This window comes from Phalaenopsis equestris, unplaced genomic scaffold (assembly GCF_001263595.1).
Source record: "Phalaenopsis equestris unplaced genomic scaffold, ASM126359v1 Scaffold000095, whole genome shotgun sequence".
Lineage (NCBI taxonomy): Eukaryota > Viridiplantae > Streptophyta > Magnoliopsida > Asparagales > Orchidaceae > Phalaenopsis > Phalaenopsis equestris.
In genome coordinates this window covers 221,632-238,549 of record NW_018164537.1, presented here as the reverse complement: position 1 = coordinate 238,549, position 16,918 = coordinate 221,632, and the positions used below count along the sequence as shown (strand labels likewise).

Below are 16,918 nucleotides of genomic sequence, written 5' to 3'. Positions count from 1 at the left end.
TACATATATATATATATATATATATATGAAAGGAAACAAAATAAAAATCCCTCCAAATAGAGAAACATAGAAAAATAGGAAATAAAAATAAAAGGAAACACAAGTAGTGAAATATATTAGGGAAAAGGAAATAAATTTCGTCCTAATCATTTCGTCCTAATCAAGCATACCAATTGACGCTCGCTCAAGCTCGGTTGTATAAATTGTGATTTCGTCCTAATCAAGCATACCGATTGACGCTCGCTCAAGCTCGGTTGTATAAATTGTGCAAACCAAGCTCGAGCATCAATTCATCATGAATTGCCCTTGGAAGTGCTTTGATGAGAATATCAACAATCTAAAGTCGTGTTGGAATAACTTAACTGAACAATTTTCATCTTTTTTTACATGAAGCATTGGTCAATCTTGGTGTGTTTTTGTCTTTCATAATGCACAAGCTTTTTGGTTATATTAATGGATACTTGGCTATCATTAAACATCATAATTATGTCATTCGTCTCAATCTTAAATTCACTTAATAACCTTTGATCCACATTTCACCACATATTCCTAATATTCAGACAAAAGCTTATTTTTTGTTTCTCCGCGTGACGAAATTGCCCCATACATATGAATAGTATTCAGAGATAGATTTCCTAACAGTTACCTCTCCTGCCCAACTAGTATTTGTATAAACCTAAATCTCACGATTTTCAAATCTTTTGAAGAACAAAACATATCCAAGGGTCACTACAAGTATCTCGGGATTTTGGTCATTGCTTCCAAATGATCCTCATCTGATTATTCATGTGTTGCTAACTACACTTACTGAGTATGCAATATTGAGTTCTGTGTGTGGTAGGTAAAGTAGTTTGTTTACTAGTTTTTAATATCTTCCTTTGTCAGCTGGACTGCTTTATTCACTTTTGTTCAGCTTTTTGTTGAAATTCATGAATGTGACAGTAAGTTTACACCCAAGCATGTCAGTTTTACTTAACAGGTCTAAGATATACTTCTTTTGGGATATTACAACTCTCTCATCAGACCGAGTCACCTCCATTCTTAAAAAATATAAGAAATTTCTGAGATCCTTGATCTCAAATTTTTGTTGCAAGAATTCTTTTAGTCTAATAATTTCTTTTGAATCATTACATGCAAATATAGTGTCATTTACATATATTATAAGAATACAATTTTTGCCTCTATGATTGGATTTGCAAACAATATATGATCATCTTGACACTAATGATATTCATTTGTAATTAGTGTTTTAGCAAACCTGTCAAATCAAGTATGAGGAGATTGTTTCAAGCCATATAAACTTCTTTGACATGCAAATCAATCTGTTGTTCAGCATATTTTCTAAGTCATATAAACACATCTGTCAAATCAAGTATGAGGAGATTGTTTCAAGTCATATAAACTTCTTTGACATGCAAATCAATATGTTGTTCAGCATATTTTCTAAGTCATATAAACACACAAGAGGTCTCAGCAATTTTTTCCTCAAAATTCTGAGTTTGTTGAGCCTATGTCTGCTAAAAATAAGTCATGTTATGCCATTGCCGCCCGGGTATCCTAATTTTAATTATGTTGCAAAGTTGTTCATCATTTATTTTTCAATAAAAAAACATAGTTCTTATCAATGTGAAATTTATCAACTTGTCAAACACGCTAGAAGTATTTATCCCATGACCCAGTACAAACCCTCACACCCTTTTTCCATTATTCATGGTGATATTTGGAGACCTTCAAAGGCGAAAACCCTAAGATGATTTGTTTCAGTTGTTGATGATCATATTAGAACTACTTAGGTATTGCTAATAAAGAGGAAATCTGAAACAACCTAAATCTTCCAAACCTTCCATGACATTATTTAAAATCAGTTACAATGAAATTTAGATCCTCAAAAGTGATAATGGAAAGTAATATATTTAAATTCTATCCATAGATCCTATCTTTCCAAAAATTGAAACATTCATGTGTGTTCAGGCAATGATATCTGACAAAAAAACGGGATAGCTAAGAGAAATAATAGGCATTTCCTTGAGGTATCTCGTTCAGTTGTGATTTCACATCAAGTTCCAAAACATCTTTCAGAAGAAGCAGTACTTACTGTAATATTCCTTATCAATCGAATGGCGAGCTAGGTACTTAAATTCAAAACAACACTTCATATTTTGTTGGATAATTATCCTCACATCAGATATTTCTCTTCTACTAAAACATTTAAAAATTTTAGGTTTATACATTTATTCACATTCATTCCCCAAATAACACAAAACTTTACCCTAAATCGATTAAGTGTACTTTTCTTAGGTATGCATTAAAAAAATTGATCTTAATCTACAACAACAACAAGCTTAAGCCACTAAGTGGGGTCTGCTACATGAATCATTTTCCACCATTGTGTCCTATTGAATGTCATATTTTCATTTAAATCTAATAGATTAAGATCATTTTTATACAACATGCACAAGTCCTTTTAGGTCTACATGTTTCTTAACATAATTCGAATATAAAACATCCACCCTTCTAACTGGATCATCATATGGTCGACGTTTAATGTGACCAAACCATCTAAGACGACCTCTCTAATCTTTTCTACCATTGAAGCTACATCAATCCTATCACGGATATATTCATTTCGCATTTTGCTCTAAGTGTCAAACCACTCATCCACCTTAACACTCTCATCTCAGCAACACTTAACTTTGTTTTATGCTTCTCCTTTAAAGGCCAACATTCTGCACCATAGAGCATTGCAATCTCACCACCATCTTATAATTTTTTTTCTTTCAAACTAGGCGGTACTTTTTTATCCTCCTTATTCTCTTTGTACTCGCAATCTCACCACCATCTTATAATTTTTTTCTTTCAAACTAAGCGGTACTTTTTTATCCTCCTTATTCTCTTTGTACTTCTCCATCAAACCTCTCAATAAATATATAGCTTCCATAGTAGACCTGCCCAGCATAAATCCAAACTGATTATGAGAATATTTTTATCATATCTTATGGTTAGAATTAAATGAAAATATCACACACAATAGGACGCAATGGAGAAAAAGGATAATGTAGCCAACCTCACTTAGCGGGATAAAAGCTTGTTGTAGTTGTTGTTGTTGTTATTGTTGTTGTATGCATTAAACAAAAAGAGATATAAATGTTACTCATCTGTTAATTGGAAAATACAACTACATAGATGTAACACTTTTTTTAAATCAATCATATTATCCCAAATTTGATGTTCAAGGGAGTGTAAATGAACATAAATTTTGAGATGCACTTGATGACGCCTACATGGCCTCACAACCGATTCTTCTTCCACCTAACCCTCCTAGCCCTCCTATCCTAATTGAGGATATCCAACCAGCCCAACTTGAAGTCCATAACAATGAACTTTGTGTGTACATAAGGAGGAAGAAAAACTTTGAGCGGGTGGAAGACAACTTGCAAAGACAAAATTACTCAAACCAAAACATGAGTTCGCATTCACCAGAAATTTCGTTAAGGAGTCTAGTACTCATGAGTTATCCTCTTCCTCTTCTAGTACTGATGACAAGGAAAGTTGTAATAAATACCCAATTAGCTTATGAGAAATTATCCTCATATTATAGAGCTTTTGTATCTGACCTTAATACTGTGCAGATTTTTAAATTCATTCATGAAGCTCTTGAAAATCCAGAATGGAGGAAAACAATTGAAAAAAATATTCAAGCACTAAAGTATAATGGCACATGGATTCTTGCTAAACTCCTTTAGGATAAGAGGCAAATTTGATGCAAATACGTGTTCAACATCAAATACAAAGCTGAAGGAGGTATTGAGAGATTCAAAAATACACTTGCTGCAAAAGATTTCACTCAAGCTTATAGGATAGACTATTAGGAAACCTTCAGACCAGTTGCCAAACTGAACACTATAAGAGTTTTCCTTTCAGTATCAATTAATAAGGAATAGGGATTGGATCAACTTGACATAAAAATTGTTTCCTGAACGAGGATCTTGAAGAGGTGCTGTACATAGAGATATCACCAGAACTTGAGAATGATTCCAATAAAACACCTGGCATGCAAACTTAAAAAGTTTTTATATGGGCTTATGCAATCACCAAGGGTGTGTTATGAAAGTATTGTTAAATCTATGAGATCTAATGGATATTCTCAAAAACATTATTCACAAAACACACTCAGTGAGGTAAGATTGTTACACTAATCGTACATGTGGATGATATGATTCTTACTGGTGATTATGAAAGAGAAATTCTTAAAATCAAATAAATATTTGTCACTAATTTTGAAATCAATAACCTAAGAGCTATGAGAAATTTTTTAAGTATGGAGGTAGTAAGGTCAAGAAAGGCATTGTTATATCATAATAGCTAAAATACATCTTAGATCTACTAAAGGAGATAGGGATGATTAAATGCAAACTTGTTGATATTCCAATGGATCTCAACTAGTAGTCTAACCGGAGATAAAAAGTATATATGTGGATAAGGTAAGATACGAAATATTGGTAGGAAAACTCATCTATTGGTCACATACTAGTGCAGATATTGTGAGTCAACACATGAATAACCCTGTCAATATTGTGAGTCAAAACATGAATAGCCCAAATGAAGAGTGTTTGGAGATCGTGTAGAAGACTATGAAATTTCTTAAGAAAACTCCTAGTTATGGATAATTTTTCAGAAGACCAGAAACAAAAGGATAGAATTCTACACTGATGCAGGTTGGGTTGGAGTACTCACTGACAGAAGCTTCACCATAGTCTACTGCTCATATTTATGAAAAAAATCTAATTACATTGAGAAGTAAGAAGTAGGTTATTATTTCTAGAAGCAATGCAGAATCAAAGAATAGAAATCTAGAGTTATAAATTGTTAAGGGAATTGGGGTGTATCTCCATATGCATATACATATGTTTTATGACAGTCAAGCAACTATCAATATTGCCAAGAATCTTGTGAATTATGACAACCAAACACATTAAAATTGATAGGCACTTTATCTTTGAAAAGATTAATAGTGGAATATACATCTAAGTTATATCTCAACACACCAATAATTTGTTGATGTCTTCACCAAAGCTCTTTCTTTAAGCAACTTCTCATAATTCAATATTAAGCTTGTTTTAGCAACAAATACGAACCAACTTGATGGAAAGTGTGGAAGGTCAGTAAGGTCGACCGACCAACCACCTCATATATCTTCCGAAATCTAATTGGAAACAAATTTGGAAACCCCTCGATTAGTTTTATTCTCTTCATATTTGTGTTTCTTTATGTTTTATTTCAGAAGTACTTCCTTTCCAAATTTAGATTAGATATATTTGAAAAGTTTGTAAAGTAGAAGAGACTGATTTTCCTATATATGTAACTTACATGTAAATAATGAAAGCAAGAATTTTTCTCCCATAGTTTTTTTTCTAAAAAATAAAACGTGAAGCATTGATTAATCATAGAAATTTAAATATAAATTTACTCTGAAAGAATTGAATTTGAGACACAAAAGATAGTTAAACTAATAAATGATTACTAAAAAGCTAATATAGTAGTTGTTGCACCGAGCAAAGAATTCAATGGGCATGCAAATAGAATAAAATGTGAAGTATTAATTAAACATAAAAGTTTAAATACAAATTTACTTAGAAAGAATTCAATTTGAGACACGAAGCATAGTTAAACTTTAAAAAAAATACTGAAAATGCTAATATAGAGTTGTTGCATCGAGGGCAGGTTGAATAATAACTAAAAAATAAAGCTAACTGGAGATATGGAAACCTTATAGTTTGAAGTTAGAGTACAGAAAGATAGGTAACGTATATCATATGAATATTTACTTTACACTTGAGAATAGAATTAAGGTTGCACAAAAGACTAATAATCAATAAAGAAGCTAATTTCAGACACTAAAAACTGATCCAGCCAATACATGATGTGCTTAGGAAGTCGGTGCTACGGTGACATTGTTACAATAGCATTAATAAAAACTTTAGGAAACTTATCTAAATAGAAATTATTAAAAAGTTTTATATATTTGAAAACTAATATATTAGACCGGTGACTTCCATCTCATGCCCCACTAAACCCATTATAGGCGCAAGACTAAAAGGGAAATTTAATCATTTATTAGTCATTATTGCTTGGCATAAATATGATTTATATAATTAGGGTTAGGGCATTAGATTGTTTTCTCTAGTATTAGCAGATAAGGTTTGGCCCTTTGGGAGAGAATTGTCTATCTCTCAAATTATAGGTCTATCTTTTATGTATTTGGCATAGTGTAGTTTTATTTTGCTTTGATTTCTATGGAATTTGTCTCGTTCCTATTAAATTGGTATCAGAGCCATGCATAGGAGTAATTGTGGCCAAGAATGTTGATGCTTCGGAAGAAAAATTTGAATTAGAGGTGAGCCAACTCAAATCGAGTAGAGAGGAGTATTTCTCGTCTATGGATGGGAGGTTCTTGTTTATGGAAGAACGATTCACAACCCTAGAAGAACTGATGAAGAGGCTCTTAGAGTTCCACTCCAACCATCTGTCACATGAGATCATGTTGACGCGGGTGAAAACGCTAGCGCTGACGCTAAGAGAAGCAATTTCGACTCGGAAGACAACCCTCGCCCACATGATCCATTCATGAGGGGTTACACAGGGGGCAATAACATTGTTATTGACAGATATGGGGCCACGGGATCGAGCAACGACATGTGGATTGGATTCGAGCAGCATCAAACGGACGAAATCGAGTGGCATGCATGTTGAAGTGAGCGACAAATTTGGCCGATGTGCCATCAAACAAAAAGGATTGAGTGACAACAGGGAAACGAGATTGCGGCGTGCAGTTTGGGACTGAAGAAGATCGATTCGAAGGATTTCGGTATGGAAAAGGGAACCACGGTGGGTGAGAACCCGGTCGAGGGAAGCATCCAACCACGTCGGTGTCTTTTGTTGTGGCAACAATGATAGCCTTCGGAGCGAAAATAGATTCAAGAGTCTATGGGGATGAAAAAGCCAATTATGGGGCGAGCTAAACAAATGAAAGAAGGTAAATCAATATGATCGAGAAAGGGAAGCCAATCACCGCTTCATAGGTGGAATAAGCCTCGATCAAGAAAGTTGGGGAAGAAACTCAAGCGTAAAACAGTTAAAGATGTCGATCTTTGAAGGAGAGAATTCATATGATTGGGTTTATCGTGTTGAGATACTTTATTGTTAATGGGCCTACGAAACAATAAAAATTGATGACGGCGGCCTTGTGTTTGGAAGAAATGGCTCTGACATGATATCGATGGAGAGAAAAACACCAGTCGATCAGAATATGAAAAGAATTCAAGGATCGGTTGATGGAGCATTTCAGAAACATGTGGAAAGGGAATTTACACGACTTGTTTTTTTTATTGGTCCAAAAAGGTCCGTCATGGATTATAGAGAGAACTTTGAAATGAAATATGACCATTTGAGAAGTATAACGAAAGCAGTATAAGAAGGAAACTTCATAAAGGGATTGATACAAGAAATTCGAGCAGCGCTTCATGTGTTGAAACCGTGAGTATTGAGAGAAACTATGGAATTAACATCATTGGTTGAAGATAAAAGCGGGATGGAATAAGAGTAGCATAGGTGGAGCATTGTATCAAAGTATTAAAACCACGAAAATACTAAAAACTCAATGTTTAGGATGCCAGAGGGAGGTTCCACGAGACATGAATAATGAGCCACGATCGAGAGTGATATTCAAACACCTTATAGAGATGGAGATTCAAGAGAAGCGAATCAAAGAGTTATGTTTTTATATGATGAGAAGTTTGCCCCAAGATACTGTTATAAAAATCGGACCTTATAGGTCCTCACAATATGTGATGAGAAGGAGACAAGGGATGAAAAAACAGAGGAAGTAGTGTAGGAGGAGGAACACCATCATCTGGATGTGGCGGAAGTCTCGGTGGTCAGGTTCAGACTGAACCACGCCATGAAACTCTAGGGACATAACAGATAGTAGAACTTAGTGGTATTGGAAGATAATGGGGTCACCCACAACTTCATCTCCACTCAATTATTGGAGCAATTGGGACTTGAGATGGTTGACACCATATGTTTTAAGGAAATGATGGGAATGAGACTAGTGAAGAAGAGCAAGTTTGTCAGTAGTTGATTTTGACACTACAGAGTACTCAGGTGGTGGGAGATTTTATTCCCTTTGAATTTAGGGAGCACTAACGGGTATAAGGCATGAAATGGTTGCAGTCCTTAGACGAGACTAAGATGAATTATAAACTCCTAACAGTAGATTTTTAGGAGGGAGACAAAACAATAGTACTTCACGATGACCCTATGGGGATGATCAAGGACATGATTAAGGCAATTCAAGACCCAGGGTTGAGATTCTTGGTTGAGTTGCATAACATGAAGGAAACACATGATACAAAATTAACAGATATTCTAGCACCAATTCAACAACTCACAACAATTTGCATAATTTTTTCAGTTATCATGAGGATTGCTTCTTCGAAAAAAATACGAGCATGCAATAATCTTGAGGCAGAAGGTTTCTCCAAATAGTATGTGCCCATTTTGTTATCCCCTGGTGCGGAAGGACGAGACTAAAAGATTGAGAGATGTTGGAATCAAAGATCATACAGACTAATGCAAGTCCCTTCTCTAGTTTAGTCTTGCTAATGAAGAGAAAGAATGGGAGTTGGTATTTCTGTGTGGAATACCAAGCAATTAACAAGAAAAAAGTACCTGACGAATTTCTCATCCCGATGATTGATGAGCTATAGGACGAGTTGTTTGGGATTACGAAATTTTTCAAAATTGACTTGAAGTAGGAATAAATCAGATTCAAATGTGGCCATCGGAAGCATACAAGGATGCTTTTCAAATTCATGAGGGTTTAATACGAGTTTTTGGTTACGCCTTTCGTGTTCACCAATACCGAGCTACATTTCTATCACTAATGAACAAAGTATTTCAGTCTTTCCATCATAAATTTGTGTTGGTAATATTAGACAATATCTTAGTGTACAATTGTTCCTTAGAAGACCACAGTGATCACTTGAAGGAGTTGACGGTACTAGGTGAGCACCAGCTCTACGCTAACTTGAAGAAGTGCTTGTATTCCCAACCAAATGGGGAGTACTTGAGACATGTGATGTCGGCTAGAGGATTTCAACAAATCAATTTAAGGTGACAACTATGCTAGATTGGCCCATAAATAAGACCTTGAAGAAGTTGAGAAGATTTATGAGACTTATATGATACTATCGGAAAATTGTGAATTGTTAAAATTTGATTGCATGGCCATTGACGAAGCAATTGAAGAAGGACAACTTTAAAGGGAAGTAGAGACCGAGACTTTTGAGAAGTTAAAAAAAGCTATGATGAGTATACTCATGTTGGCATTACCTGACTTCAACCAACCATTCATTGTAGAGATTGATGCTTTAGGATATGGGTTAGGTACTGTCCTCATGCAATGTCAACAACTCATCGTTTATTTCGGTTAAGTGTTAGCTGCGAGAGTCGGACTCGAGTCTGTTTATGAATTGGAGCATATGGCGATCATGCTTATTATATAGAAATGACGACCTTATTTGTTGGGGCGGTGCTTTACTTTAAGCGTGAATTAGCGCAACCGTAAATTTTTATTAGAAGAGTGTATAGTGAAGCTTGTCTAATTCATATGAATATCAATGATCAAGATAAATTATAAAAATAGAATTGTATAAAAATAGTTATGTATTTTAAGAAGGCATAAAAAATGAGGTTTAATAGAAAAACAAATTTAAGTTTATCTTTTTTTCTTAAGTGTTATCATTCTTCCGTCCTTATTAAAACTCTGCTTGAACAAGTAAGAAAATTTCAATTGCATTTTTCCCCCAAGTAGTTATGATATTTTAAAAATGCACAGAAAATGAGGTGTAATAGAAAAACAAATTTTAGTTTATCTTTTTTAAAATTGTTTTAATTCTTTTGTCCTTATTAAAATTCCGCTTGAACAAGTAGAAAGTTTTCCATCATTTTTTCCCCAAAGTTGTTTTTTTTTTCCTGATATATGATGTTTTGTTTTTACATAGAGATTATGTTTGTTTCTCAACTTCTTGACATCAAATTTGAAAATTCTTTCAAATATTTCAAAATAATTTAATTATAACTATGCTCATTTTTTTCAGATTTTTAGCTAGGGCAGCCTCCAATGACGTCGAATTTATTGTCCAGTAGCAGATTTATCTCCGCAATACCTATCAAACACCATTGACCACACGTAACAGCCTTCCCTTGCTATTTCACAACCACTTTCCGACAAAATCTAATTTTCAAATACCTTCTAAAGGCCCCAAAACGGTATTGTAGGTGGGGAGTGTAAGGTTGGGAAGTTCAGTGAGGAGCAACGCAGGTTAAAAACCAAAACTTTACACAAAATAAAAACCAAAACTATATATTGGCAGAAACAGGAAAAAAGGAAGGAAACTAAAAAAAGGGATAGATAAAGGGTAACTCTAAGATTTCCTCAACTCCAAAAAGAAAACGCAAAGCAGAAAACAGGAAAGGGAAAAAGAATCTCAACCTTTTTAATAAAGTAACTCATTCCTCTATACACTCCTATATATTATTATACCACTATTAACCAACTACCCAATATATTTTGAATCCTTGAATATCCATAGCCAATTAGAGATTTGGCTGATAAGCAACCCACATCTTAACCCAGTGGTTAGAAGATTTGGCTCGCAATCATGAAGTCAATGGTCTAGGTCTCGTGTATTCGAGCATGTGCATGAGATTGCAATTAAATTTGTTCAATGTCTCAAACAACAGACCTAGTTAATTCATCTATTCTTCACCGAAGTAGCCATCCTCCTCAACTTTCTGTCACGTGGAAGTCTCTTAACCAGAGGTTCCAAAGACTTCCTTATCATAGATCCCCAGCACCCTATCCTGGTGCCTAACATGAAAACATATACGTTTTGCATCCACGAAGCTACAAACTTCTTTTCATTTTTAAATGCTTGACATCCACGCAATCACAAACAGAACCGCCAATATGAATTTGATAAGAAAGACACCATATTAGCAAGGCTATGCATAAACCTAATCTGAGCACCAAGATAACAAATACTCAAGTAACTGATGCCCATTCAAGCAGATGCTTCATTGCTCCCAAAACAATATTTCATACAGACAAAATTAGACGGTGTCAAAAAACGGAGACTTACAGGCATACGGCGCAGTGGAAAGAGGGGTGGTAAGAGCTTTCAAGGGTGTTGTCTTCTTCCATCGCGCTAGTGAAAGGAGAGAATCCCACGGATTTCGCTAATTCATCGCCGCACGCCACCGTCCATCGGAGAACACCTGTTAGACAAGATGCATTTCGCTCGACTGCTGCAAGAAGCGGTGTAAAACCAAGAAAATATGCATTTTTACCATTAACTTTTTAAGTATTTACAAAGTTGCATCATTTATATATTTCTTTTATATTTTCACATACATGTGAACACATCAACATAATTTTTTTCCAACATATACCATTTTTTTTATTTCATGTTATTTGTTTCATGTTTGTTGTCTAAAACTTGATCAAACACTCTTCTACTTTAAACCCTAATTCCATTTAAAATAAAACTTCACCTTATATAACATTACTCTGAAGTATCTTAGGGGACCCCACATCTTCGTATTGGGTCTATTCAGTGTAACTCACCACCCAAAGTATGCTCCTATTTTAGTTGAAGAACCTAATGAAAATTACCCATTTGAACTAATTTGTGATGCAAGTGGTTTTATTGTTGGAGGTGTCATGGGGTAAATGATGGACAATATTTTTGTAACATAACATTTTAGCAAAATATTAAATAATGCACAAATTGATTATGATATTTGCATTGAATAAGTTTCAATCATACTTGATATCTACCAAAGTTACTATTTATATTTTTCAGTTTACTGTGAAAAATCTTGTAACAGAGAAAGAAGTTAGACCGTAAGTTATTATATGGATTTCATTATTAAAAACTTATTACAAAAATCAATGATAAAAAGGTATTGAAATTTTATCATTTAGATTAGATTAGTAAAAATGGCACTGGTCAATATATTATTTAGTAAGTTGATATTGTGAAATTCATTGTCGATGATATCTTATCATATGATATGTTGCATAACCAAAATATATATATATTTATCCATTGTGCTAAATTTTTCTTTTCTTTTATGAACCGAGTTTCTTTAGGAAATATAAGGACCAAATTATTATGAAATGTATTTTTTTGAAGAAGTGGAAAGTAGTATTGTGTGATGTCATAACTATGAATATAGTGAAGATTTTGGATATTTTAGAACTACTTCTAAGATCCTACGGTCAAGATTGTACCAGACAATAATTTTTTGAATGTTAATATGTTAAAAACTATGATTAGGCCATAGAATGTGTGATGTTAATAATAATAATATTTTTGCATACAATTTTTAGGAATGTTATAAAAAATTTAAAAAAAATGTTCAAACTAAAATATATTTTAGGGATTAATGTTAATATTTTAGAGATTTAAATCCTATAATGGTAATATTAATCCATAAAGTATATTTTTTTCTGTTGGGATGTTTTATGTGTTAGGATTAGACTTTATGTCTTTTTATTTCATTATATGAAAATCATTATATTTTGATAATAGTGAACTATGTAATAAAATGGATTGAATGAGTGACTTTTTCTTAGCGTGATTCCCTTAAAAAAAATTAATTACTTGAAGATTTGAATTGTAATCTTAAAAGACTTTGAATAAAATGATTACTACAGTTAGACAAGTTAGAAGAAATAAAATCACAAGTCTATTAGAATGTCAAGTTATCTAAGGAACAAACAAAAATGTGGCACGACCAAAAGCTTATAAGAAAATAATTTTGATGTTAATGATAGATTTTGTTGTTTAATTATATATTAAAATTCTTTCCTGAGAAACTGAAGTGCAGGTGGTCATGATCATTTGATATTTTTAATGTTTATCAATATTAAGCGGCGAACATTAATGAATAAAAGAATGCCAAAATATTCAAAGTAAATTAACAAACACTCAAGCCTCGATTACGAGGGTTTATAAAGCCTTGTAGATAAGCCATAAAATTAGTTCATCCTACATAAAATATGGTAATATCAAGCAGATGACATTAAAGTATTAACTTTTTTGGATTCAACCCATGATGTATCTTATTTTAATACATTTTTCTATTGTAATTTTGTGTTTTGAGAAAAAAAATTGTGCATTTGTGTGTTCTGGGTTTAAGTGCCCCAACCCTAGTCATGCAATGCAAGTGTGTTGGTTAAATGACATCATTTTAACTTTTTTGGATTCAACCCATGATGTATCTCATTTTATTACATTTTTCTATAGTAATTTTGTGTTTTGAGAAAAATAAAAAATTGTGCATTTGTGTGTTATGGGTTTAAGTGCCCCAACCCTAGCCATGCAATGCAAGTGTGTTGGTTAAATGACATCATTGATAAATTTTTTTTTTGTATCATCGTTTAATCTGAGGCTTGGCATTACTTTATCTTCATAGAGTTGATGCCTAGTAGGGCTATCAGTGATGTAATTAAGGATACATATATTTTAAATTATGCTATTAAAAAAATGCATGGCCATTGACGTAGATAAAATAATTTATAGGTCTATTTTGAATATGATAATAGTTGGCCCCTTTATTAAAGTAGAAGATCCATCTTTGATCTATAAGCTATATGCAGTGGACGGTGCTTTAAGAGAATATTTTTAGGAGCAATTTTTTCTTAATAATAATTTTTCTAGAAAATAAAAATATCTTTTAATCATATTTAAGCATAGAGCGATCCCTTATGCCCCTCCACTTTAAGAGATTTAAATTTACCTTTATTTAAATTTAATTGAAGTTAAAGGTTTTTAAAAAATTACCACAAAAAAATATTAAAGATAAAAGGCTATCCAACATCACTTAAAGACAGGTAACATGTAAAATTTGGGAAAAAATATTGAGTGAACTGAGTGCACTAATATTAAGAAATAAAAAATATGTTTAGAATTATGTTTTCTGCGCTTTTATTACATTAGATATGTGTTTTTTATTACATAAAATGAATCAGGACAAAAATAGGAAAAAATTATAAAAGTTGAACGCAACTCCATAAGGTCAATTGCATATGGGCGTGACACTTGAAGAAACATTTTAGTGCCAGATTCTTAGGAGCTCAGTGTAGCAGTGTTGGTTTAGAATGTCATAGTGCTAGATTTTCAGTGTCATGGTGCTATTTTAGTTGAGCTAGTGGAGATCAACATTTAAGAAAATACTTAAGAGTTTGATGCTACAATGCTATAAATAGAGCATCATAGTACTAAAGAAGTAGCACTTGCAGCTTTAGCTTGTGTAGAATAAAGAGCCTAAAACAAAGGAGCTTGACTCCACAACATTATTTATGGTAGTTTTTAGTGTCATAACAAGACATTTTAACGTAACAATTATTGCTCATTTTTTAAGTTGGTTGTAAGGAGTTACAAAGCAATTTTTTGAGCAGTAACAATAAAGACGCAAGGGAGATGTTGAGTAGACTATAAAGTGGGATAAAATACTCAGTGATTTTTATGAGAGTAAATATCGGGTGTGTGTGTGTGTGGAAGAGTGTACGAAATATGCATAGTAAGGAGTGGACAATAAGATTTAGTCTCAAAGAGCTAAGACTAGCTCTATCTTTTAAAATATAGCAAAGTTTTTAATAAAATGACTAGCTCTATCTTTTAAAATATAGCAAAGTTTTTGTTTTACCTTGCAATTCTATTGTTTTTGTAAAGCATGTGTAGGAACTAAGTGTAGTTTTTCCAAATTTGTGATTTATTTAAAGTTATTGCATAAATTATGTTGAAATGTATGAATAAAATATTGAAATGATTGTTTATTTCCCTTTGAACATAATTTAAATCCATTTTAGGCAACCACATTTTAAAACTTATTGTGATTTGGTTAATCAAACATAATTCAAGTTAAAACAAGTATAGTGAGACAATCAGTATTTTAAGTGCGCATACACATAATCGTTGCAATATTGTATTGTAGTAAATAATGTTTATCATAGCCATCATCATCAATAATAATATAATCAAATCTCTTAACTCTTTACGAAGATTAAGACAAAATTTTATTCTTGACTGGCAAGTAGGATTTCAAAATTTTCACCAAAATTTAAATAAAAAAATTTAGATAATCACAATTCAGATATTTTCTCTAACAACATAATTAAATTACATATTTAGAAACATTTTATCTTTTACTCGATAGTTGGGTAAAATTAAGATATATTAAATTAGTCATTAATTTAATCAAATTACACAATCGATCCTCATGGGAATGATATTTTATTCATCACCTTATTACTTAGAAACACACACTTGCATTTATCAACAACCTTGTTCATTCAAGAAAGTATGATTGGATTGCAATGAGCTTAAATTTAATCTGGCAAAAATGGTCTTAGCTGGTTTATTATTGGCTCGGTGCCCAAATTGGCTCAATTAGAGTTGCAATTGTGGTCAAATTGGTTTAACTAATTTTGATTATATTTTAAAAGATGTTTGGTTAATGTAATTTAAAATTTATTTAGTTTTGGTCTAGATTGCTCATATTGACTCAAATGGGCCCATTAGGTCTAATTAGGTGTCAATTTTAATTTATTGGATAGAGAATAACCTAATGGGAGCACTTACCCAGTTTAGTTGAATTTAGATTAAGTTTAAAAGAGATTTAACTCTAAATAATAAAAATAGATCTACCTGCGTAAAATGCTAAAGTGATTCAACCTGCTTTAAGAGTATCAAGGAGAGTTTAGTATGTTTTAAAGGATACTTATGACTAATAATGCCTTACTATTTAAGAGAAATTTAGGAATTAACTCAATTGATTTTTAGTGGACTTTAATGGATTTTTTTTTGTCAAAATGGTTGACAAAGCACTCAAATGAGTTTTAGTGGGTTCAAACTTCACCTTAAGACTATCAATTTCATTTGAAACCAGATGAAGATAAATTTGAGTTTATTTGAATGAGATTCAATTGAATAGACCCTTAATGTTCCATCTTTTCAAATTGAGTTTAACGAGGGATTGAAGGGCTCAACTCTGGGTTAAAATTGATCTGTAGGAGCCTTTAGATCGTTTAGAGCCACATAAAGTTAGAATTTTGAGAAAATGAGATGATTAACTTTTAATGGGTCCAATAAGTTAACTAGACTTGACCAGGCCTCTTTGATTTAAGGAAGGGTCCAAGGTGACTAAGAAGTGTCCCAAGACATTATAATTTATTTTAGTTAGATTAGGTTTATAATAATTCATCTAGATCTAAATTGAATTTGGATTAAGTTTTAATTTCCTTTGTTTTGAAATGAAATTACTATTGAACTGCTAACTACATTAGATGAGAAATTTCAATTAAACTTGTTGACGTCAAAGGGGTATTTGATTTAAGGCTAACCATTCACTAGGCCCAATGAGATCATCCAGGGTTCACCATGAAGGAATCCTAAGTTTATGGGAGAATATTGGGGATTAGATTTGGTCTTCTTCACTAAAAATGAGGTTAAGACCTTACTAAACTTATATGGTTTAATATAGGTGAGGCTAAAGCTTAATCGTGCCCATAAGTTCATTTCGATAAAAATAAGTTAGGATTGCCTTAGTCTGACCTTCAACTAAAGAAAAACTTATGTAAGGTATATCCAAAGGGCCATTAACTTTTCTATCACAAATTTGAGTAAACCATAATAATCCTAGGTTCATATAAGATTATTCGGATAAAGAGATGACAATGTATGCCGCATTAAACCATACAGGATAATACTAAGTTCAAATTTCACCATATTATGGTTAATATAGCTTGAGGTAATATATACAGGATAATGCTAAGTTCAAATTTCAC

General features: G+C 32.7%; 1 protein-coding gene across 1 annotated transcript in view; it reads right to left on the bottom strand.

Annotated features, from left to right (window-relative positions):
- Positions 1-11,399, bottom strand: part of LOC110020387 (E3 ubiquitin-protein ligase PRT1) — a 37,420-nt gene extending 26,021 nt beyond the window's left edge. The window contains exon 1 of the mRNA XM_020718473.1: positions 11,205-11,399. Coding sequence (XP_020574132.1) covers positions 11,205-11,266 — 62 coding nt within the window. The 5' untranslated portion in view covers positions 11,267-11,399. The remainder of the gene's footprint in view (positions 1-11,204) is intronic.
- Positions 11,400-16,918: the final 5,519 nt, after the last annotated feature.